Below are 25,688 nucleotides of genomic sequence, written 5' to 3' on the forward strand. Positions count from 1 at the left end.
CAAAGATTCCCGCTGTAATACAGGAGCCGTGGGTTCAACGCCTGGGTCGAGAAGATCCCTTGGAGGTGGGCATGGCAACCCACTCTAGTATTCTTGCCTGGAGAATCCCAGGGACAGAGGAGCCTGGTGGACTACAGTCCAGGGGCTCACAAAGAGTCATACACAACTGAAGCGACTTACACACACACACACACACACACGCACACACGTGGAATGAAAATACAGAGACACAACAAGGGGGCGCTGGTGCCTCCGACCACTTCAGGCACGACTTCAGGTGACATGAATGCTGAAGTGTCACCTGCCCCCTTTGGCAGTCGAGCAGGCCAGTCTCAGAGGCTGTGAATGAACTTTGGAAACGCATTGAAATCCTCACCTCCGCTGCTAATCCCACTAATGCACTCACAATCTGTTTGATGGGCTTGCCCATCACATCCCCTCCGTCAGGGTGAGCAGCCTTCCGAGGTGGCGGTGACAAGGGGATTACTGAGGGGACAGACCAGCCCTCCCTCCCCTGCATTCTGACTGGCTTTGCAGATAGGCTGCATGCCTCAGAGGGCACCGGACAGAGGCTTGTCTGCAGTGTGGAGCCCTTGGCACAGAGGTACCAGAGGGAGACGCTCACCAACCCTGGGAGGATGAGTGTTTGCTGATGGCCATGTCACTCCTCCCGCCTCATCCTGGAGCAAACAAACAAGGCAAGTGGAAGGGAAACTTCACAGGGCTGAGGTTTCTGGAAGGTTCCCTCATAGCACAGCTCCCCTCCCCTTCAGAGACCCTAGGTGCTTTAGAAAACTAGAAAAAGCCCTGGCCTTGTGCAGTAGGCATAGCGCACCCCTGCCCCTCCTTCCCTCTGGCTGCCAGGTTCTTGGTGAGTGACTGACACTCTATAAAAGCTACTTTTATGGCTTTATCTTCATTAAATTAGCAGGATTGCTTTATTTGCCTTCTGAATTTTCAGAGATTTGTTTTTAAATAGAATGGAAATAATAGGGACAGTCTTCATGCTAGCAGATTATGCTTATCTGAAAACGCACTCTAGGATTTGTTCCCAAGCAAGGCTGCTATTCCCTTTTCTGGAAAGTCCCTCTAGCCAGCCCCATCTCTCTGGCTAGACCCAGGGTCCAGCAGCCGTGGACAGTGCCTTCTTCTCCAGTTGACACTCAAGGTTCTCATTCACAGCCCAAATGAGCAGAAGACTTTTCCCAGAACACAGTTAACTTACCTTCTTTTCCCCAGTTCCCATGGAGTTTTCCTCAGTCTGTATTTGGGCCAAAGCTGTTGTCTGCTTCCAGCTTAGCTAGGAACCTCTTCTTGGACTCCGGTGTCACAGAAAACACAGGAGATGCTGAGACCAGAACAACTGGCCTGTGTCCTCAAGGAAGCTGCCGTCAATAAGTAAACTGACATTCATAATGCAGTGTTAGAAGTGTTAGGACTGAGGTTTCTGTGGCCGCATGTGGGATAGACCCCCAGACCAAACAGTGAAAGTACAGAGTCTAGACCCTCAGACCAAACAGTGAAGGTACAGAGTCTAGCCTGGGTGACCTAGCCTGGTTGACCTCTGCCTGCCGTCTTCAGCTGTACTTCAGTCACACTGATCATTGGTGCCTCGACTACAAGGTGAACCTCTGAAGGGCTGTGAAATGTTGTAGTCATGTCCCATCATGGTAGCACCAGAGACCCCTTTGGGGCCTCCACACTCCACTCTACCATCAGCCCTTGACAAGCCCAGCTTAGGTGCTCCACCATTACTCAGGTTCAGGGCTTATAGGCTAGCTAGTAAAGCGGACAGGAATGCATAGGAACTTAGTGAAATGGACAGAAATGCACAGGAACTTAGTGAAATGGACAGAAATGCACAGGAACTTCTTACACCCACACTGCCCTCTGAAGCAAACTTCACCCTCTTTCTGATGAAAGGGAGGCAAGAGAACCCTGGTGCAAGCAGGGGTCAGCCACACACACCTGCTCCCCCTTCCCCAAAAGAGGCTCCAGCCTGAATAAGACCCCTTGGCAGGTCATCCGTGAAACAGCAAGAGGGTCTCTGCCTTGTGCCTGGAGGTCAAGGCTAGGACACCAGCCTTCCTCTTTCCTGGGCCTGCACTCAGCACACCTTGAGAGACCCAAAGCTTTCTGAGCCCACAAATCTTAGCTGTTCTCTCCTTCTCTAGGAGGGGTTAAAACCCAGAACTCTGTTTTTCTAGGCAAGAGGGATGGGCATCTTGGAGGAGACTTCAATGAATCTCAGTACCAGGGAGCCAGGAGGGGGCCCTGAGGGTGCAGGGACTTGGGAGTCTGAAGAATCTGGGTTTGAAGGCTGGTTCTATGACATACATTTCATCTCATGCAAACGTATACTTCTGAGCCTATTTCCTTATCTAAAAAAATAAGAATAACATCTCTGGATGTCCGTTTCCCAGGACAGTGTTTTCTATATGGTAAGGTCTCAAGCGATGATAGCTCTTCCCTCTAAGTCTGCATTCTAAACATCAGCTCTTACTAAGGAATGAGGGCTTCCCTGGTGGCTCAGACGCTAAAGAATCCACCTGCAACGTGGGAGACCTAGATTCCACCCCTGGGTTGAGAAGATTCCCTGGAGGAGGGCATGGAAACCCACTCCAGTATTCTTGGGCTTCCCTGGTGGCTCAGATGGTAAAGAATCTGCCTGCAAGTGATGGTAGCTCCTCCCTCTAGGTCTGCATTCTAAACATCAGCTCTCAGTAAGGAATGAAGGGTTTTCATGAGAAAGAGAAGGACTCTAGGCCCCTGGGGAGAAGGGAAGGGAAGCAGGTGAGGGTCTGTTTGTTTTCAAAGGCAGGGAAGCTCTCACAGGTGTCCCTGAAATCACCCTGCCAAGAGGAATATTTTCAAGACAGTTTCTTTGCACACCCTAGAGGCATGCCTTCTGGGCTGAGCGAAACATACCCCAAGAGCCATGTGAAACACAAAGTCAGCCTTGCACCCAACTTCCTGGCTGTGCATTTACACGGGGATTTTCTGGACACCTCAAAGAATCTGCTATTTGCAAGCTGGCTGAGGACGATCACCCCACTGGGAAAAGAGTCAAACTAACAAGCTGGAAGGGCAGGAGGTTTTCACCTGGCTTCCTCAGGAGCTACACTGACTCTCCCTCCCCATGCCCTCCTGGTCCATATCTATTGTACTCCTCATAGTGATCTACATGACAAGGAAGCAAAACCAATATTAGACACATAAAGAACACTCTAAACATTACTTCGCATCTGCCAGTCAAAAATGTGCTTTGCAGCCAACCGTGAAATGACCTAACAGCCACAACTAAAGTCCATGTAATACCTAGCTTTGGCTCACTCCCTAATTTCAGACTCTGAAATATTTATCTGAATACAAGAAAGGGCTTCCCAGTGGTAAAGATGTGCCTGCCAAGGCAGTAGACACAAGAGATGTGGGTTTGGTCCCTGGGAGGGGACGTTCCCCTGGTGAAGGAAAGGGCAACTCACTCCAGTACACTTGCCTGGGAAATCCCATGGACAGAGGGACCTGGTGGGCTATAGTCCATAGGGTCTCAAAGAGTCAGACACGACTGAGCGACTGAGATGGAGGCAGAGATCCTGCCCATCATGAGGGTGGTGACAGGGTTTCTTGCCCCTGCAGATGGCCTGATGCAGAAATTCCTATTTTAACACAGCAGTACTGTTGGTATGGCCCAACTACCACTGAGCCCTTTTCCTCTTAAATTGGAAATGAGTTTCCCTTAAATGTTTCTCTAGAAATAAATATTTTTGATTCAAACTTTTGTGCTCTTTTTTTTTTTTAATTTTGTATTTTACTTGGAGATCATTTGGTTTCCTTTTATTCTGCTTCTGGGACAAGTCAGAATATCCACATTTTTCGGCATATTTCCTAAAAGTGACACTGATTTTCTAATTACAACCTTTTCAACCCTTGTATGTCTGCCACACAGTTCTATAAACCATGTGCAAGGCTTCTGCCTTAATCCGCCTGGGTGACATAACTAGATGCCTGACAACTGAAGAACCAGAGTATCAAGGAGAGAGAAATAATTTTGTTTCTCACTCTTGGCAAAAACGAATACAGTCAACCCTGTAGATGAAGTCTGAAAAACTTTTAAGCTATCCTAGCAGTTTTCTAATTCCCTTTGCTCTAAGACTTTCATTTTTTTCGTTGCACTGGGTCTTTCATTGCCATGCACTGACTTTCTCTAGTTATGGAGAGCAGGGACTACTCTCCAGCAGCAGTGTGTGGGCTTCTCATTGCAGTGGCTTCTCTTGTTGCAGAGCACAGGCTCGAGGCACACAGGCTTCGATGGCTGCAGCCCACGGACTCAGTAGTTATGACTCATGGGCTCTTGACTGTGGGGTGAATAGCCGTGGTGCACGGGCTCATCCACTGCACCACTAGGCAAGTCCCTACAAGACATTTTTGAGACCAGAAGCAGCTGAACAACCGCGTGTGTTTGCAGATACTTTTTTAGGAAAATAAAAAGAGGTGTATAATCTTTAGAAATGTTATCTCTATCTATGGCACAAATTTAAATGTTCTCTGAGAAAAACTGTAGAAGTTAAAAGCGATAAGTATTTTTATTCTCATTGACAGGTAAGGAAACTGAAGCTGTAGGATGCTACAAAATTCGACTAAGGTGCTTCCCAGGTGGCAGCAGTGGTAAAAAACCCTCCTGCCAATGCAGGAGACATAAGAGACTCGAATTCGATCCCTGGATCGGGAAGATCCCCTGGAAGAAGGCGTGGAAACCCACTCTAGCATTCTTGCCTAGAGAATCCCATGGATAGAAGAGCCTGGCAGGCTACAGTTCATGGGATTGCAAAGAGTTGTACACAACTAAAGTGACTTAGCAGGCACGCATGCACAATGCAGCAAAATTCAGCAATAAACTTGTGCTGAAACAAAGGTCTCCAGCTTCCTAGTTTTTTTTATTTATTTTTTATCCCAGTTATCTCCTTAAATCAGCCCAGACTTACTGAAATAAAAGTTAGGTTGTAATGGCATATATCTTGGAAAAAGCATGGACGATTGATCTAATTTAGTATAATGTCCACACTTACCCTATTCTCTGGAGCAAGTCATAGACCTTAATCAATAAATAATATTAACTGAAGAGAAGTTTTCACTCTCATAACTATTTCTCTCCGTGACCAAGGCAACAATAAGAAATCTATAAGGCACAATTTTGGAAGAGAGAGAAAAAAATCCTATCCCTTTAGGAAATACTTTGACAGTGAAGGAAACTAACCAAATATTTTAGAAAAAAATGGATAGATTTCTGAAATTCCATTGCCAAAAATTTAATGAGCCTTAAAATTCTATGAACAAATTTATGTTGAAAATTATAATCTGAATACCAGACAAGTGAGTAGGGCAAAAAAGAAATCCATGCCCCCAGCCACTATGTACATCAGATTTTTTTTCTTTTCATAAAACAATATAATAAGACACTTATTGGTCAAAACTCAAGAGGTTACAACTAATCTAAAAATACCAACTGTTCTTTTTCATCCACAGAGGCCCTACTTACCAACTTCTGAGAGTAGATAAGTTTTATAACTTTATAATAAAATAAAAAGCATTTTATATCAAAACACAGAGTGATAATTTTGCATTAGGAAATTTAAAACACCACAATATATTAGAGTGGTAACCCAGGACCATCTTAGAACAATAACTGAAGAGGCAATCCCAGAAAGTGGAAATTGGAGAAAAAACCTGTCATATAGTGTATGTGTATATATGTCATATTGTGTATACTGTAAGGCCAGTACTGGTTCACTTATTCAAAAGGTATCCAAAAAGCCACCCATTAGCAGGCAACAAATACTGAGTGGGGAGCCTGGATTTCTGTCTTTGTCTGGCTGTAAAAAGGTGCTCTTCCCTGGCCTACCCAGGGGTATCAGAGAAGACTGAGAGGGAAGCCAAACTTATAGTATCACCCAGAGGTAACCAGGACTTCCATCGACACCCAGCAGAAGCAAGGAAAAGGGACTTGTACCTCTCTCCCCCGGCCAAGGAGGTGTCAGTAGAGCCCTAGCCGGTAGCCTAAAGTCTCACCTCCACCAAGTAGTATGGGTTTCCCAGGTGACACTAGGGATAAAGAATCCATCCACAATGCAGGAGATGCAAGAGATGTGGGTTGATCCCTGTGTTTGGAAGATCCCTTGGAGGAGGAAATGGCAACACACTCCAGTATTCTTGCCTGAAAAATTCCATGAACAGAGGAGCCTGGTGGGCTACAGTCCATGGCGTCACCAAGAGTTGGACACGACTGAGCATGCACACACAGAGAGAGCACCAAGTAGTGAGAAGGCACCCCTGTCTTCCCAGGGTGCCAAGGGTCACCAAATGGGGAGCCTGGACCTTCGCCCCCATGTGGTGGTAGCAAAGCTGTTCCTCTTCCCCCAGCAGCACAGCAAGACCGCGGAGGCTTGCTAAAGACAGATTTAAATGTAGAGCCTCATAACATAATACCAAAAATTTCAAGGGTAAAATCGGAAATTACATGTCAGACCAAGAACCAGGAAAAACCTTCACTTGAAAGAGAAAAGATAATCAACAGACATCAACATCAAGATGACACAGATGTTGGAATTAGGCAGGAATTTTAAAGCAGCCGTCATAAAAATACTTCAACACTCAACTATGAACTCCTGAAGCAGCTGGAAGTCTCAGCAAAGAAACAGAATATATGAAGAAAACCCATTTGGAAACTTCAGAATTTTAAAAAATACAATCATTGAAAGTTTTAAAAACTTCGACAGCTGAATGGAGGGGACAACAGGAAAGAATCAGTGAAGTGGAAGAGAGAGTAGGAATTACCCAAGCTGAACAGCAGCAACAAAACAGGCTGAAAAAAAGTGAAGAGAGCCACAAAAAGCAGTAGGATGATAACAAAAGATGTAGTATTTGTGTCACTGGAATCTAAGAAACAGAGAAAGAGATCAGCACTGAAAAAAGTACTTGGAGAAATTATGGCTGAACATTTTTCAAATATGGGAAAGAAAGACAAGCTGAAATTTTTTCAAATATGGAAAAAGACATATATGGATTTAAAAATTTGGGCAAAACTCTGAATGAACAAACCCAAAGAAATCCATACCAGGAACCATCATAATCAAACTTCAGACAACTGAAGATTTAAAGAGAAAATATCTCAAAAGCAGCAAGAGAAATGACACCTTACAAAAACAGCAAAAACAATTCAAATGACAGCAGATCTTTCATAAAAACCATGGAAACCAGAAGGTTGAAGCACAACATTTTTCAAGTGCTGAAAAGAAAGAGCTGTTAACCCAGAATTCTGTACCTTGTGAAATTATTTTTCATGAATGAAAGAGAAATAAAGAAATTCTCAGATACAGGAATAGTAAGAGGATTTTCTACCATCAGGTCTACCCTAAAATAGAATGGAAATGATTTTTTAAAAGGAATCTTGGAACATCAGGAAGAAAGAACAATGGTAAAAGCAAAAATGTGTTTACACACAGTAGACCCTTCCTGTCTTCTCAAGTTGTCTAAATTACGCCTGATGGTTGAAGCAAAAAGTATAGCATTGTCTGGTTTGCATCTCCATGTGTGTAGAGGAAACATTTAAGACTACTGTGACGTAAACAAGGAGGTTAAAAGGAGGGACCTTCGTTCAGGCTGCTGTAACAGAATAGCATAGACTGTTGGCTTAAACAGATGCTTATTTCTCACAGTTCTGGAGTCTGGATCCAGTGTCTGGTGACGGTCATCTTCCTGGTTTGTAGACAGCCATCTTGTCTTCTCACTGTGTCCTCACGTGGTGGAGAGCAGACAGGAAGGAAGATAACTCTCCCTTGACTCTTCTTGAAAGGGCACCAATACCATTTGGGAGGGCTCCATCCTCACAACCCAATTATCTCCTAAAGGCCCCATTTCCTAAGACCATCACTTTAGGGGTTAGGATTTCAACTCGGGGATTTTGACAGGACACATTCAGTCCATAACAGGGGATGATGTTTCTGTATTCACTCAAACTGGTAAATGATGACACCAGTAAATCTCTGTGGTGATGACATAAATCTATACTGTGGCTGTGCTGGTGGTTACAGGAATCTTCCCAGTACTACTGCTAAGTTTGTGAAAAATTAGCCTAAGAATATACACACGTTGTACCAATCCTGATTTTTCTGATTATGATATTGCATTATCAATACGTAAGATGTAACCATTGAGAGAAATGGGTAAAGGATACATGAAACCTCTCTGTACTATCTCTGAAACAACCTGTATACCTACAGTTATTTCAAAATAACGTTTTTTCAATGGGAAATGGTTCTAGATAAAAAGATGCTAAAGACATATGCAATTACAATCTACTTTGATTAGATTATAATTTTTTAAAATTCAAAAGGTTAGGGAGTTTGGGTAAATTTTAATACAGACAGTGTATTTGATGGTATTAGATAAAATTTTTGCTAGTTTTCTTCAGTGTGATAGTAATGTTGTGATTATATAAAGTCTTTGTTCCTAAAAGATGTGCATTTAAGTATTTAGGCTTGAAATATATTGGAGTTAACTTTTAAATGGTTCAGGGAAAAAGATAGTGAGAGAGAAACAAATACAATAAAACATAGAGTCAATTGTTGACTCTTTGAGGACGATATGAGGGTGTTCCTTGTACCATTTTTTCAATTACTTGGTGTTTGTGTAGATTTTCAATTCTTAAAAGTTGGAGGGATGGATTGATGGGCAGATATGTTAAATAGCAAATATGTTCAAATGTTAATTGTGAAATTTAGGTGGTGGGTAATTGGGTGTTCATTATAAACATTTCAATTTTTCTTTTTGCCTGGTACTGTTTAAATTAAAATATCGGGAGATGGACAGCTGAGGGAACATACTGAAACCCAGTGCCCTTCCCAGCACTCCTAATCCTTCCAGACCCAGTTAAACCCATACTTACAATAATTAAAACATCATTTGCCTTGGGCCAAAGCTTGCCTGGTTTCTGACTGAAGAAATCCTGGTAATGCCTCACACTTCCCATGATGGTAAAGTCCCAGGCACTGCCACTGTCCACACCACCACACTAAGAAGTCTCCGAAGAGGATTACTGCCTGTCAAGAAGACACAAACCTGAACAAAGCCAGGATGGCTTATGGATAATCCAATGTTCCCAGAAACTACAAAGCTATGGTTTTCCAGTGGTCATGTTTGGATGTGAGAGTTGGACTACAAAGAAAGCTGAGCACCAAAAGAATTGATGCTTTTGAACTGTGGTGTTGGAGAAGACTCTTGAGAGTCCCTTGGAGTGCAAGGAGATCCAACCAGTACATCCTAAAGGAGATCAGTCCTGGGTGTTCATTGGAAGGACTGATGCTGAAGCTGAAACTCCAATACTTTGGCCACCTGATGCGATGAACTGACTCACTAGAAAAGACCCTGATGCTGGGAAAGATTGAAGGTGGGAGGAGAAGGGGACGAAAGAGGATGAGATGGTTGGAGGGCATCACCGACTCAATGGACATGAGTCTGAGCAAACTCTGGGAGTTCGTAATGGACAGGGAGGCCTGGCATACTACAGTCCATGGTGTCGCAAACAGTCGGACATGACTAAGCGACCGAACTGAACTGAACCCAAAATTTATAGGAGTTAATGCCCTTTATGTGAACAGCTGAGGCCTAGGAGTAGTGAGAAATATGGTGGTGCTGAGCAAAATGAATTGTGAGTCATTTATATATGTTGAAAATATTTGGGGTATATTTATTTTTAGGGGAAAAAATATATATATATATTAAAACTACAATGAGAAAACAACAATTCTAAAATCATGGTAGGTGTTTTTAATATATATATATTAAAAATATAATGAGAAAACGACAATTCTACCATCATGGTAGGAGTATGTAACACATTAAGTACCAAAGTTAGGAATTAATAAACAAGGAAATTGAAAAATTAAAAAAATACAGAAGATATGAACCTTATCATTAAAAAGATGGACTTTATGATGCATAGATCACTATAACAGTTGGCAAGAACTTTTTTCTTTATTCTAGGAAGGCTTTTGCTTTCTTCCTGTCTTCCTTCCTTCCTGCTTTCTTCCCTCCCACCCTTTTTTTCTCCCTCCCTTCCTTCTTTTGACAGGAACCCTTTAAGCCATCCAACCTGCCTTAGAGTATCTGGTCAACTATTTCAATATCAGTTGATCTCGCCCATGACAAGACCATGGAGACTGTTCCTGACGGCCACGGCACCACATCTGCTCTGGCTCTTGGCTTACTGCAGACCTACAGGAGGAGCTACATATGCTGTGAGATACTGAAGATATTCTGAGCTCTGCACAAAGATGCTCAGTTCCTGACCCAAGTCAGTAGGAAGTGAACCAATCTCCCAAGTACATCTCATTATTTAAGACAAGCCCCATATTCTCTGGAAGCTCACTTTCACTCTCTGGTTCTTGGAGTGGCAAAGATCTAGCCATTCTGGCCCCATCTCCTCTAGGTTTCTTTCACGTCTCCTGGAAAGTTTCTCATCTCATGCCACCATCTACTTACAGGCTCCAAGTGGTACCCACTCCTGCGAATGACAAAAAGCAATCCATCCTTGCACTTGTCATGACAAAACTCCTTATCTTATCTCCCTAGCAGAAGAGTTCAATCAAACCAAACATTAAAAATAAATTAATTATACTTTATCCCTCCCCAGAGATGGCTGAGCTACTAAGAGCCAGCGAAGTGTCTAGAAAGGAAAAACAAAACTCTCAACTGATTTATCCGCTCTTTCATCCATCTCAAACCATTCCACTTTTATGTCCTTTTATATTCTTATTGCTGGAGCTGGAACCAGCACTGGTCAGGAAAAATGGCTGAGAATGGAAGCACAGATGAATGGATGAAGAAGATGCAGCATATATATATATACATATACAACAGAATACTACCCAACCATTATAAAAAGAATGAAATAATACCATTTGCAGCAATAAATGCAACTAGAGATTATCATGCTAAGTGAAGTAAGTGGGAAAGACAAATACCATGTGATATCACGCATATGTGGAACCTAAAATACGACACAAATGTGAAATGCAAACAGACTCAGGGACATAAAGAGCAAACTTGAGGTTGCCAAGGGGGAAGGGGTTGGAGGAGGGATGGAGTGGGAGGCTGGTTAACAGAATGGATAAACAAGGTCCCACTGTATAGCACAGGGAATTATATTCAGTATCCTATGATAAACCATAATAAAAGAATATTAAAATGATATAATTTTAATAATGATGATAATATATATATACATATAACTGAATCACTTTGATATACAGCAGAACTTAACACAACATTGTAAATCAACTATACTTCAAATAAAACAATGTTCAAAAAAATGGTAGCAGATGGCCAGGGCTTGGGTGGCTGGGTGACGGAAACATTCCTGCAAATGTGTCCATATAATACTATTGTGTGACTAGCTTTTCTGTAGGCTAGGACACTCCAACACAAATCAAAGGAAGCACAGATCTGAAGAAGACTATAGTGGGAGGTGTTGGCAAAGTGAAATATCCCTACTCTTATTAAGTGACACCTGTCATACATAAGCCCCTGACCCACACCTCAGTCTGCCCCAGGGTGATTTTTTTTCTTCCCTAAGCATAATTTTGTCTCCTGACTTCCTCTCTCAACCAAAGATAACTATAATCTGTGAACTGATTAATCTGTCTCCATGGAGTCAGAAAAAAAAAGAACAAGAAAAGCTTCCTTCAAAGTTTTCCAGAAGGCTTCAAGATCACCAGTCCACATGCTGGCAGCCTAATCTCAAGCTTCCAACTTCCAGAACGGTAAGAAATAAAATTTTGTTGTTTATTTAAAAACAACAGTCCAAATCAGATACTCTTCTTCCAACCCATTTCATGAATGGGCTATGATAAATCCCTGGGCTGTGATATAGCATATGGCAATTTGAGAGGCAGGCTACTTTAGCACCCTGCGAAGCATTATTGTTCCTAATACTTTCACATGGCGCTTCGTCAATGCCCAAGTTGTTCTGCATAATACTAGGGTCCAGGTTTTGGTTCAAGCAGTGAATAAATGACTGAGAAAACATGTATGACTTTGCCCTCTACATTAACCGAATGAGGTAGGTGGAAAGGGTATTATCCCCATCGCGGGCCTCAGAGAAGTGTAGGGACGTTGCCCAAAGCTTGTGAGCAGCAGGTAAAGCTAGGCCACAAAGGAAGCACAGATTCTAATTCATCCTCTGCCACTGACATGAGGTTTGATCTCCACGAGATAGTAATCTCATGTCCCTAGTGAATTTTTCACCTGAAAACCTATGCAAACTGGGCCGGACCACCAGTTTGGTCCTAGAGGTGGCCCCCAAAGCTGGGCTGAACGCACAGGGTGGCTGACCAAGTCTGTGCCCCTAAGAGTTCCGCCGGGGTGGGGGTCCCAAACCTCTGCCTCAGAGACCCTGCCCAAAAAGGCTAGGGATGCAGTGGACTCTCTCATCTAGGGCGGGGCCTGGCCGCACCACCCCTGCGGGCTGGAATCCCAGGGACTTCCTTCGGACCTCGGCTGCGGCTGCGTTGGACTCGAGAGACGCCGAAGGAACTCCACAAGTCTCCAGCCAGCGTTAAACCAGAAGTGCCCTCCTCCTCGTCGGCATCTCTAGTGCTCACATGTGCCGATGGCTGGATATGTCCGCCGGGCCACTGTTACCGGGAATTTGTGACCCCCGACAGTGGGGCACGTAACTCAGCAGCCGCCTAACACTGCGCGAGGACGCTCCCGCGCCGCAGGGCTCTGGGCGCTGGGCTCCAGCTGCGCCTGCGCGCCGGGCCTGCGTAGTGGGCGGGGAGGCGGGTGGGTCGGGACCCGGCCAGGTGGGCGGGGCGACAGTCGGCTCCCTGAAGCCCTGTCGCCGGGCGACTGCTCTAAACCACCCGGATCTCAAAGGCAGAAGCTGCCGGGCATCCTCCTTCACTCAGGGCAGCTGCGCACCCTTCGAGTCTGCAGAGTCTGTCGCCGGGGAACCAACCCATTCTTGCGCCTTTACGGGCAGGATTTGAGGGGCGGGACCGGGAAGTGTGGAAGCATAGTGTCACTGCTCCAGGCGTGGCCCCTCTGTGACGCCATGGAAGGACGTAAATGAGATACCGCTGCAGGAGTCGCGGAGCCCTTGCGCTCCTGCCGGAGGCCTGTGTGACATCACTGTGGCAGCGGGAGGATGCCCCGGCGTCACAGCGTCATCTTGCTCTGGGAGGTGGGGTGGGACGCCTCTGAGCCGGTTCTCAGGATGCCGAGGCTCCAGGGGACGGGGTGGGGATGATATCACAGGTCCCATGTTCTCGGCGATGAGGTGCCATCAAGGAGCCCTGCACCATCCCACTGCCTTTCTCCGTCCCCTCAGGGCCCTATGCTAGCCCTGAATCCGGAGACAAGGAGGTCAGCGGGTAAAAGGCCCTTCGTGCGCCCCAAACCCCTTAGCTACATTCCGAAAAGCGGAGGTGGAACCTGAACCCGTCCTCTATGAAGAAACCCCCTAAGGGCTGTTCTTTTCCCCAGGGCGCTCCTGATTCTCTTCCCAGAACAGCGCTAGCGGTGTTCCAGGCTGCACCAAGGGTCTCTTGTGCCTCTCTCCGCCCAGCAGAGAAGTCCAGCCGGGTAGTTTCGCCACTCCTGAGCTAAAGAGGACCTGCAGGCCTAGCGGCTTTGGGAAGGGTTCCAGCCGAACTCTACCGGCCCAAGCCACGCTAGGTACTTGAGGCCAAAGGAAGCTTACTTCATGTCTGAAAATGGAGGTGGGGGGGGGAGAGTGGGGGCGGGGTGGAATCTTCCAGAGCTGTGGCAGGAAAAAAAATTAGCCACCAGCAGAGTGGACAGGTAATAAAACCCACCCAGCATTTCTAACCGTCTGGTTGCCTTTCATAGGACCTACAGAGTATGGTCAGGAAATTGTAGCCTGTGTGGGATCTGGTGGCCCCGGGACCAGGCTTGCCCTTCCCTTTGCAGTTGCTGTTACTGATCGATCTATGAAACCCCTGCCATGAGGACAGACTGCAAGTGAGCTGCACTGAGAAGTGGCTTCGGTTCCACCAGGATGATAGAGGCATTAGGAACAGGTTGGAGGTCTCTGGGCAGCACTCTGCCCCCCTCCCACCTCATCCCCCAAAACTCTGCGCTTAGGAATTCTTTTTTGCCAAGGATGCACACTTCATACTGACTGTTTCTCCATGGCCAGGGCCTAGGGATGGAGGGCAGGAGCAGGGATTCACGGTACCAAAGCTGGATGGGCCAGAAACAAAAATCTTCCCTGGCAACCCCCCACCCCCCACCTTCAAGTCTTTGCGAAGTCCTTGAGTTCCTGCAGAGGTTTTATGTATCCTGGGGAGGTTGGAAGTGGTGCAATGTGAGGGACAGGTGGGCAGCAGCAGTACTCAATCCTTGAGAAAGATGAGTGAGTGAATGTTAGTAGCTCAGTCATGTCAGACTCTTAGCGACCACATGGACTGTAGCCCACCAGGCTCCTCTGTCCATGGGACTCTCCAGGCAAGAATACTAAAGTGGGTTGCCATTCCCTCCTCCATAGATGGAATCCCCCCACCCCAAGAGACTAAAGGGACTGAATGAGGCCCTCTCAGGTCCTCAGAGGTCCTCAAAGTTCTGGGTGGTGCGTGTGTGTCCACGCCCATGTACTGTCCTCACCTTGGAACAACCACTTCAAAGGTCTGGTAAGGAAGGGACAAGGCTTCTGCCCTGGGCCCTTAAACTAGCTGAGGCCAGGCACCACCCATACCACAGCCTGCGCTGCCTGGGCCCGAGCCAGCCGTCGAAGCCCCAAACCCACTGACTAGCCCTCGCTCCAGATGCCCAGAGGTCACGGTTTTCTGGGATATGGGTTCCATCCTTTCCTTTTGCGAGTCCTTTTGGACCCGAGGGATTTTGGTCCTGGGATCTTGCTCTACTAGCGGAGATCTCATAGGCCGGTCCAGAACCCGCAGCGTTCTGTCCCGCTCGTTTCCATGGGGCTCTGGGACGCGCGTCAAGAAGGTTTTGAGCCTGCGGTGGAGGGTTCCTCAGGGCTTCGAGCAGGACGGAGCGAAGTGCCCCCATTCCTGGGCCGCCCCTCCAGGCCTGTCCAGCAGGGGGCAGCGTGGCTCCGAATGCCGACCGATGGGTTGGTCCGCGCGGTCCCGGCCAAGGCCGCAGCGATAAGTTGGGTTGTCGAATCGCGAAGATCCAGCCGGCCGAGGGCGGAAGAGGGGTTGGGGGGCGTTCCCAGCGGAGATGGGGATGGTACAGTGAAAGGCTAGAGAACATTTTAACTCCTGGAGACCCGGGCCCACTTTCTCAGACTGAAAGGCCCGGCCTGAGGCTGGGATTGGGGGTGGAGGGAACCCCAGTTGCCGGGAAGCTCCGCCCAGCTGTGCCTGCGGCCGTTGAGCGCCAGGCGCGGGAGCCCGAGAGCCTGCGCTCCAGCCGGCTGGGGAAGGGCTGAGGGCGCCGCCGGGCTGCAGGAGCTGGGGAGCCCCACCCCGCCCCAAGCTGGAGAGCCCCCCGGCGGCCTGGCCTCTAATTGTGAGAAAACTAGGCGCCCCAGGGAACGTTCCACTTGTGGAGGGCGGACTCGGATTTCTCCTCCTCGACTCTCTGGGCCTCCCAGGGCGCCCGCCCCCGCCATTCCTGACAAGGCTTTAAAACTGCAGGGAAATCTTTGCGGGCACGGAGCCGGGATCCAGGCTGGGGACAAGCCCCAGCCGGAAAATCGTGTCTGGGGGATCCTAACGGAGGGAGGGACGCAGGCTTGGGGACTTAGGAGAGGCAGCGGTGATGGCTTATTTGCAGCAGCTATTGGGCCCCCGGGAGGGTACCAGTTTGAGGTGGACCGTGAGGGGAGGGCGCTTCCTTCCCTCCCCAAGGCAGCAGCAGGAGGCCCCGGAAGGAGGCTTTTGTTTCGGGGCTGGAGGGCGGGGGTGACTTTCTTTTGCCTCAGTTGAATTCGAAGCGACCCGGCTCCTGGAGATGTTGTAAGAAACATTCGAAGTTTTGGCCGCAGACTCGGCGTCTTTGGAGCCCTTTGGAAATGCGGAGTGGGCTGACGACACTGAGGCCCCAGGACCAAAGTGGAGGAGAAAAGTAAATTAAGTTATCCGAGGTTGACCACCATCGGGAGAGAGGAGGGTGTGTCCACGCATCCCAAGCCTTCCCAATCAGGGGAAGGTTGCTGAATTGGGACAGGTCGGCGTGGGGAGCGAAACCCCGGCTCCTCTCAAGAAAAGGAGCCGCCCAGTTTGCTGCGTTTGGGGAGAAAACGCAGGAATTTGGGAAAGGGAAATTACCCACCCTGCAATGCCTGTAAAATAACCGTTTATTTAATATTTTTAAAAACTCCAGTGATAAATGTCCGTTACCGATGGTCAGCATAAAGTGCCAATCGCAATACACCGCCCTGCTGCTAGCCTTCAGCTCCTCGCGGCGAAGAAGCAGCGGAGCAGGGAAGCCGGAGGCCGGGCCCCCTTTAGCCGCTGGGCCCGAGGCCCCCAGCCCCACCGTCCGGGTCCGGGAGCCCACCGCCCGCAGCGCGGCAGGAGCCGGGAGGGGCGCTCCTCGCGCTCCCTGGGCCGGAGGCTGAAGCAGATACTGGGATTACACTTTTGCAGGCTCCCGGGGGTGGGGATGGGGCGGAAGGAGGGGTGGGAAGCTGCGAGAGCACAAATCTCCTCTCCCCTCTCTCTCCGCAGTCAGAGTTACAAGCTTATATGGTCAAAGAAAAAAAAATAATAAAGAAAACGTATAAAATAACAATAGAAAAAGTAATACTTCTGGGAGAGGCGCCGCTGCGGCTCCGCGAATCTTTCGTTCTCTTTTTAATTCAGTTTCCCTTCCGCCACACGAGTACCGCCTTTTGGCCAAGAGTTTAGCCGCGTCCTGGGGGAGCCGCCCGGGCGGCCGGGGTCATGGCCCGGGGCGCGGCTGTGAAGTTCCGCGTGCGCCCGGGGCCCGGGGGACGCGTTTGGGATGGAGGAAGGTCCCCGGAGCCCCTCTTGCTGCCCGCCAGAGTCGCCTTGGGCTTCTGTTCCCTCTGGAGGAGGGGGCAGCGTGACCCAGGGTCCTGTTGACTCGGAGGCTCTGTTTAGCATTTGATCTTGGAGGTTTTGAGCTCCTTCACCTGTGAGTGTAGCGTCTTGTGGACAGCGAGAGTCCTGGACTGGCAGAATCCTTTCCCACACTCTTGACACTTGAAAGGCTTCTCTTTGGAGTGAATATATCTGAAGGCAAAAAGCAAACCGATAATTAAGCCTTGCAAAAAAGATGCAATGTTATAAATAGTTATCCAAAATCCCTTCCCAGGAAAATGAGGAGGTTGAACCTCAAAAGAAAGAAGGACGTGGGGTACCTAGCATGGAGCGGGCAGGCACATGCTGAGTGTGGGGAGGGGATGGGGAGATGAGGGAGATACCTCATGTCTTAGCTGTGCCCATGTCCAGCTAGGTGGATCCCTGCCTGCCTGACCAGGGGCCTGCACGGCCTCCTTATAAGGCCTGAGTCAACACGGAAGGTGAGTGAGGTGGGACAGTTGGCTAGCACTGATCTGTCCAAGATGGTAGCCACCTGCCACGTGTGGTTATTAAAATTAAGTTAGTTTCTCGATTACACTAGTTGCCCATTTCAAGTACTTAACAATCACATGTATGGTATGTCACACTTCATCTCAGAAACTTCTCTTGCAAGCGTTGTAGATGGAGGAAGCCGTGCATGCCTGTCTGGAGCTCGGGACCTCTTCCTGCCATATTCTCTCCACCCATGCTCCAGAAACCCAGCCCTGAGCTTGGTTGGTTTCCTTCCTGATTTAGGGGGAAGCCCAGAAAATCAGGAAGCTTGGAACCTGAGGGCAGGGGGAGCGGCCTAATGAACCCTGGCATCAGAAGCAGACTGATAGCTTTCTTCTGCATCCCTCCTCCGTAGTACTGCACCTGTGGTCTCGTAGGTGGTCTTGCCTCCGGAAGGCTTTGTGGCAGATGTCGCACGTGTAGGGCCTCTCGTCCGTGTGCGTCCTCTCGTGGATAAGGAGGTTGTAGGATTTAGTGAAGTGGCGGCCGCAGAATTTGCAGACGAACTCCTTCTTGGTTTTGGAAGGCAGACGTCCCCTCGTGGGCTTCTTTTCAGGGGACAGCTTGGTCACATCCAGGAGAGCGCCCAGCCCACCGGCGGGGGACCCAGGGCCCTCCCCCCGGCCAAGCTTGGATGGATCTTCTTGCGTGGCGGCCAAGGCCAGGTTGGCAAAATCAAAGCGCGGCTTGGTCTTGAGCGCTGCGGGGCCGCTGCCTCCAGCGGTGATCTCGGGCTTGGGCTGGATGACATGAGGGAACCAGGGGAAGGCGGGCAGCTGGAAGCGCGCGTCCACCAGGCTGGACACGGCTCCGGGCACTTTGGAGAAAGAGGACCGCGGCAAGTGCATGGCGGGGTAGCCCAGCGTCCACTGATGCAGGTGCACCGCGTGCAGTGCGCTGAAACCGTACAGGTTGGGCAGGTGGTCCGAGGGCACCGTGGGCAGGCCGTTCACTGCCTGAAGAAAGGAGTAGTTGGTGAGCTGCAGGGACGGGTGGATGGGCACCGGTGCTGGCAAGGTTTTGCTGCCCATGGCCGTAGCGGCAGTCTGTCCTCAGTCTTACTGCTGCAGGAAAAGAAGAGGGGAGAGGGAGACAGACAAGTTCAGGCCCTCCTTCTGAGTGCCAGCCTGGCCACACCCGTTCTGTCCCCAGAGACTGAGCTGAGTGCCTAGGACCCCACTCAGGGATCTCACTGGCCTCAAGAAGACAGGAACCTTCAATAATCCAAGGACTCCTTCCAAACGGCCTCCGGCAGAGACACAAACTTGATACAGAAACCAAACTAAATGCTGGGCAATGCGGCCAACTTAAAATGAGAGTCTACAGCGTACCTGACACTGAGAGAGGCAGAAGCAGAGGGAATGTACATCCAGGCAAGCCCGAGTCAATATAGAATTACACTCTCCTGCAAAGATAACACACTTGGAAGTGCACTTACATATTGGTTCAGATAAATACAGAAGTGCACACTGACAGATAAACCCAGGTTCACACATTCTGAACAGAGTTGACAACAAGGTGCAAAGATAAACTGGAACCATCCGTATTGTGCTACTACTAAACAAAATGTAGGAACTGAACACACACACACACAGGGCACCCACAGAGAGCCCCACAGGCCCACAGCATACATACAAAAGCACACAAATCGGTACATCTCAGCTGCGGAGCATTAAGCTCTATTAGCTGACAGTCAATTTGGCTTCTAGAAACCATGTCCTCTTACTCCTTACAACTCACAACTTTGACCTCAAATTTGCTTTTCTGTCTCACTGTTACCCAGCCCCTCTGATGCCACCCTCTCTGCAGCTGCTTGAAGACTGACTCTTTTCCACTGTCTTTGGGGATCACCTTTGTTTCAGCAAGGACGATGACACCCATATTTATTTACTCCCTCAGCCACATGCATGCATTTGTTTCCACGCCCTCCCTACCCCGTAAGAAAGGGGGACAGGGTCTTCGGGCTCTCAGTATGTTTGTGTGTGTGCTGAACACCCCCTCCCTGAGCAGGTGGGTTTCCCTATGAGCAGGAGCTTGGAGGCTGGGCCTCAGCTATTGTGGACTATGCACCCTCCAAATGCAAGGCCGGGGAGCCTGAGCCAAGCCAGAGGGGAGCCCTGCTGATGTGACAAGCAGTCTGGTGTCTCCTGGCCTCCTTGACCGTTGGTCAGGGTCCCTAGCCTCCATGGACAGGTTTAGAGTCTGCAGAAAGAATTATTATGTCTGTGCCTCCCAGACACTCCTAACTCGGGTCTGTCCAGTGGAGGCAAAAACAGGGAGAAAGAAAGCCAAAATTACACAGAGGGCCTTGGGAGGCTCAAGTGCTGAACTCCATCTAAAGAAGTCACCGGGGGAGCAGGATGCTCAGGATGCAGGCACTTCTTCACCTGTCTCAACCCCCTGCCTTCCACTTCTCCCTTTACTCCTGATTCCCCCTCTCCTCTTCCTCAGATCTCTCCTCCACCTAGTCCCCAACCCTGGGACGGGCAGGCCCCTGTTCTGTTCCCTCCTTCACGACAGACCCCGACACCACCCAGGCGGTTTCAGAAGCTTGACTTCCCCAAACCCAGGTCCTTAAGGCTCGGGCTGCTTTTCGCTCTAGGGAAGCTGTTAACGCGAGGGCAGTGCCCAGGATGTTCCCTGGAGAAGGCACGACAATCTGGACCTCCAAAGCCTTCTCCTTGGAGGCTGGCAGTAAGGTCACGCATCCAGTGCGGTAGCCCATAGGCAAAGAGGCTCTGCAGAAGGTGGAGAGGGTGCTGAACACCCAGAGCCGGCAGACACCGGCTTGCGCAGGTTAAATCGGCAATCCAATGAAACCCCTGTCGGACCGCAGCAATTAATTCCGCCAGGGTCTCTGCGAGGCACAAACTGGAATGCGGGGGGAACGCGGACCCCGGCGGCGGCGGAGCCGTGGCCTGGGCAGCGGGCTTCTCCGCTGCGTCGCTTACGCTGTCGCGCCTGGGACAACCCGAGACCCTCCTAAGGCGCTGAGACGCGGCGGAGAAGAACGAATCGGGCCAGAGAGAAAGCTGGAGTCTGTTTGGGTTGGGAAGGGGGAGGGGGAGAAAGAGATGACTCGCCGACTTCAAAGGTCTGCCCAGACTTAGGCGAGGTGAGCGCTCTTTGATTTGCTGTCACCTCTCCTTCCCGTCCAGGCGCTGGAAATCAGATCCTTATCTCTGGCTCCCCCCGGGGCTCGCCGGGCGCCGCCGGGGCCTCACTTGCCCCTCTCGGCGCTCGGTCTATCCCTGGGCGATGGCGGCCGGGCGCTGGGTTGCACCCGGGCCCGGGCCCGCTCCGGGTGGGGTGAGGGAATCCCACCGGCCCCGTGCGTACTAACCCAGCCTTTCCTTGACCACCCCCAGGAGCCTAGACCTTGGGCTCGGCGAGGGGAGGGGGCGCCTACGCCGAAACTGCTCCCGGGAGCCAACCTTTCCGGGCTATCTGCCCGATCTTGTTTCCCCCAACACTCAATTTCTTTTTCTCAGCGGCGCAGCCAGTTTATTTTTTGCCGCATTCCCAGGGCAGGGCTCCCCAGGCTCTGGTCAACGGTTTTCTCCGGGACGAAATTCGTTCGAAACGTGGTTCTCTACACTAGTAAAGTACCAAGAATGGGCCGAATTCACGATCCGGTTTCAGGCGGTCCGCTAAGAGGAAAACATAAGTCTCACTCTGCCTCTGCTGCGGGAGAAGATGAGCAAACCCCCAGCCCCAGTGGCTCTCCTGGCCCTGACCCCGGACCCCCAATGTGAACTGCTTTCGATCCTTAAACAAGAGAGGAAACCCCTCTCCCCGGGCTCCAGGCCAGGCATCCGCTCTGCAAGGAGCTAGGACCCCGGGACCTGGGAGGCGCGGGTAAGGGTGCCGACTACGCGCATCAAACGCCATTAGCGCTTCCCAGCCCGTGTCCCCGCGCGGTTCAGACACAGTTTCTCTCGTGCGGTAGAGCGCCAATCCCGGTTCTGCCGCCAGCCCTATGCCGGGCATTAATGAAGTGTGCAAGAGTCTATTAAAGTGGTTTATTCGGGGCTAATTGAGCGTGAGCGAGTTAACTGCTTGCATTAATGAGGACGGAGCGAGCTCCACGAGCGAGCGCCTGGAGGAGCCCAGCATCAGCCCCAGAAAAATCATCCTTGACACCGAATCCCCAACACGCGTGCTGACAAGCGTCCGGACTCCTGGCGAGAGGACTGACCGGCGCCGGACACTTCTGTTTAATTCCCCCAACGAACGAGATCGAATGAACCCTTCAGCTAGGCGGCCATCCCCCTGCATCTAAATACCCGGCTGCGTCCTTAGTGATCTGATCCCCAGTCTTACTAAAAATCGCAATTCCTTTGAGGAACCTCATATAGAACATTTACTCACTGGTCGCCCTCCATCCGTTCCTCCCGCCTCCCCCACCCCGCGTCCTTGCCGGCCTCTCTCTTCTCTAGGAGGCCATGAACCTGGGAGATTAACTAGCCTTGCACGTGGTTTCTGTTCCCAAGAGCCAGCGCGCAGCTCTTAGCCCGGCTGAAATTTACCAAATTGTGGCAACAAAGAAACCGTCGCAGCTCCTCTATACTCCAAGAACCTACCCCGCGACTGGCCCAGCTGCTGAAAAAGGACTGGCTGTGGGTTTTCATTCCTCTTACGAGAGAAATCTCCTGGGAGAAATGAGTTCAGCAGGCAGCCCGTCACCTCTTTCCCTCTCTCCTCCGGCTCCCACCTTTTCCCCTGAAGGGAGACAGTCCCGGGAGCAAACGAATCTTGCCCTTTCAAGCCTGAAACTGAGAACATCCGCAGCTGCAGTGTTTCCGCTACCGCGGCTTGCGGGGTCTCTTGATTGGAGAGTAGTGTTCGCGCCCCCTACATGCTCCCCTTCACCGGGTCAGGCGCGGGTTGCTCTCCAGGCCTCGACCACAAGAGCAATCACCGAATAGAGAACACCCCGAAGTCGGAGGGCAAACGAGGCGGGGTCAGGCACGCGGGCCGGCACTCCCGGGTCGAGCCGGCCGCGTACCTGATCCCAACTCTGCAAAAAGACCAGCTCAGGAAAGCGAGACCCGGCGGGGGCATGCACCTGTCCTTGGCGCCGGCGGCCGTGGCCATCCGGCCACTCTCTTTTCCTCCTTCGTCAGCTAAAGTAGGTCAGATTGAGCTAGGCGCGCGTCTTGGGAAAGTTTGTGCCCGCACAAGTTGCTTCGGTTTGGGGCCACAAGCTTACTTCCGAAGTCCGCGGGCACCTCGCCCGGGATTCCGCGAAGCCGGGCGGCGCTGGGGGTAGTAGCGGGGACCCGCCCCCTTATTCCCCCCCGGGTCAGAGGCCGAGGACCCCCGCACGAGAAATTCCTGAGCCAGCACCCCCAAACACCCAGGACTGCAGCTGCTCTCACTTTCACAGAGGTCCAGCAGCCTTCATCTGGTAAGAGGAGCTTCTTTCCGGGACTTGGAGAGACACCCGACGAGCGGTGACAAGGGGACCCGGGGATTCTGCCCGCATTCTCCTCGCCAAGCCCGGGCGCCCAGGGCTGCAGTTACCTTATTCCGCGGCGGTCCCGGAGTTGAGCGCGTCCCTGGGGCTCCCGCTGCGGGGGGACCCGGTTAGCCAGAGGCGCTGGATTTCCACAGGCACCCGCGGAGCTCAAGAGTCCCGGCCCCTCTCCGGCGGCCGCGGGGACTCCGAGCGCCCGGCACGCGGGAGCGCTCAGCGGCTCTGGAGTCCTGTCCGCCCAGGGGGTGGTGAACTTCTCTCGCGGTTCCTTGGTTGGGTCTGGACCCGGAGCGGCTGAGAAAGCGCTGGGGAGAGACCGAGCTCCGACTCACTTACCCCTTAGCACCGAGCCGCCTACTTATTTTAATCCACCACCTCCCTCCTTCCTCCCTCCCTCCTCCCCAGTCCCCTAGCCTCAGGATTCCTCCCCTCCCTCCCCTGCCCCCCTCCCCGCTACCATCCTGCCCTGCGCCTGCGCACTGAGACACAAAGTTTTGCTGACCCGGGCAGCCGACTGGGACTGCGGCGCTCGCCTGGCTCCGACCTCCCGGGACCTGCGTCCCCAGTTCTTCAGACCTGTGCGACCCTTTCTGCGTGTTAGGCCCACGAAGTTCCGGCAGGCGAGCTCGAATAAAACAGCCTCTTCCATATGAAACTGGGCTGAAACTTCTCGGTCCCCTTCCTGTGCGCCTAGGACACAGCCCTTGCAAGGTCGGGGTAGGCGGGGGATGGTGGGGGGGCGGTGCGTCGGGATCCTGGCGCCTTAGTTTGGGCCCCGACACACCTCGGCCCCGCCGAATAGCCTGTCTTGTCCCAAAATACCTCTGGAACCGAACAGCTTCAGGACTTCGAGAATGTTCAGCGCCAGGGCGGTCACCCAGACTCCAATGCCTGTGACTGGCCCAAACCCTAGGTTAACGAGTTCGCTAGAAAGATCAGAGGCGAAGGATGGGGCAAGAAGTCAAGATAGTTATTTTCCTAGGACCCAAAAATCTTCTGAGATTCATGCCCTCTAAAATCCTGTATTCTTTTGTTTTAGAAGGATGGATGAGTTTGGAGAGTTAAGTGCCACAGGGCCGCGATGCAAGCTGCAAAGTTCTTCAGCTCTAGGGCCTTTGAGTCTAAGAAGCTGATTCAAGTGGAGTTTGGGATGAGAGCGAGGGTCAGGGTTCTGGCTGCCAGAAATTCTGTCTTCACTGCTTATGCTTTAGGGAGCGTACCAGTAACCCCTTGACTGCCTGGCTCCAAGAGCTGACCTCCAGCTGACCCCAGCCCAGTTCATTCCCTGCCACCTCTCTGGAACAGCCCGCCCTGGTTTCAGGAGGATGGGCTGGTCTCCAGGCTTGGGTGGATCCAGATTCGCACCTCTATTCTCCTGGGGTTTGCCCCCAAGGCTGCTGCTTAATGACCTCCCTCCCCTAGCCCTGGAGACTGGACCCTGGCCTCTGTGGGTCTCTTGCATACTGGCACTGTGTCTCTGGAGACCTTTCCAACTTCGGTCTGCAAGTCTGCGTTGGCTTTCTTTTTAAAGGAGTCTTGGTTTCCTGACCTAGGAAAATGGTAATGGGAATGCCCCCCAAAAGGAATAGTTGGAGGAGACCCTAGTCTTACCCTCAGTCCTTTAGAAAGAGCCTGGCCTCCAGCCCCTAGGTAGCTTTGACCTGGGCAGGGAGGAGGGCAAATGGGTGCAGTCTTTGCCACAAGGGAGACTGTACTTACTCCCTGCAGGTTAGTGTTAGAGTAAGGAACCCATGTAAGTTTGCCTGTTCAACTGGAAAAATCCTAGCGTGGGGTGACATTCTGGCCCTTGGGAGGCCCCTTGGGAACAGAGGGAGCTGAGATCACTCCCTTCCCTGAGATTCCAAGGCAGCAAGTTCAAGGAGTAAAGGAAGGCCTGGAGGGAAAGTCCAAGCAGGGCATTCCTGGATTGTACCAGCTTCCACCTTGGGCCAGGGAAACTATGTGCCCTAGTCTCAGGGTGTCCTAGGAGACAAAGCTTAGTACCTTCTATTTACCAGCAGTGAAAGAATCCAAAGAGGCCTCCACAATGAGGCATCTGGCTGTCCATTCCACTTAGAAAATGTCTCCGAGGAAGATGTTTGGGTAGGATGGAAGGAGCCTCCTGGCATGTACAAACCCCATCTCTTGCTCAGAACTCCACCCAGTGCAACTGTACTGACTCCATCTTTCCACTTGCCTCTTTCTTCTGAACCAGGGTCCCTGGCCAACGTAGCTCAAAGACTTCTGGAGATCTCCAGGTAGTAGAATCCCTAAAGAGTTCTTGGAGAAAGATTTTAGGGATCCTAAAGAAAGGGCCATGCAACCCGGTTGTTTAATGCTGGTTTTGCCAGGTTATCTGGAAAACTGATCCCCACTCAGGTCAAATCCTGTAACTAATAGCTGGTATGAAGCAAGATGGGGCTGAAAGACTAGAGCTGTCTCTCTTAGCTGAGCATCTCAGGCTTTGCCTCTCAAGCTGCCTCCTCTGGAGCTGATCTGCAAGGTAGGACAACACGAGAGAGATGCAGGACATTGGCATTGCCCAGCTTTGCCTCTGTTTCAGACACCTGGCTTCAACGACATTCTTTCTAGGTCTTGGACTGTGTGTTAACAGCCCCAGA

The 25,688-nt window shown here is 50.7% G+C and overlaps 1 protein-coding gene across 1 annotated transcript; it reads right to left on the reverse strand.

Moving 5' to 3' along the window:
• Window positions 1–13,279: 13,279 nt before the first annotated feature.
• OSR1 (odd-skipped related transcription factor 1) lies at window positions 13,280–23,411 on the reverse strand. The gene is given in 4 exon segments (XM_055400594.2): window positions 13,280–17,133; window positions 17,135–17,246; window positions 17,952–18,652; window positions 23,115–23,411. Coding segments are annotated over 3 exon segments (981 nt in total). The 5' UTR covers window positions 18,620–18,652; window positions 23,115–23,411; the 3' UTR covers window positions 13,280–16,932.
• Between the last annotated feature and the right edge of the window lie 2,277 nt (window positions 23,412–25,688).

This window comes from Moschus berezovskii, chromosome 11 (genome assembly GCF_049115385.1).
Source record: "Moschus berezovskii isolate FMDL1 chromosome 11, NW_MosBer_1.0, whole genome shotgun sequence".
Taxonomy (NCBI): Eukaryota; Metazoa; Chordata; class Mammalia; order Artiodactyla; family Moschidae; genus Moschus; species Moschus berezovskii.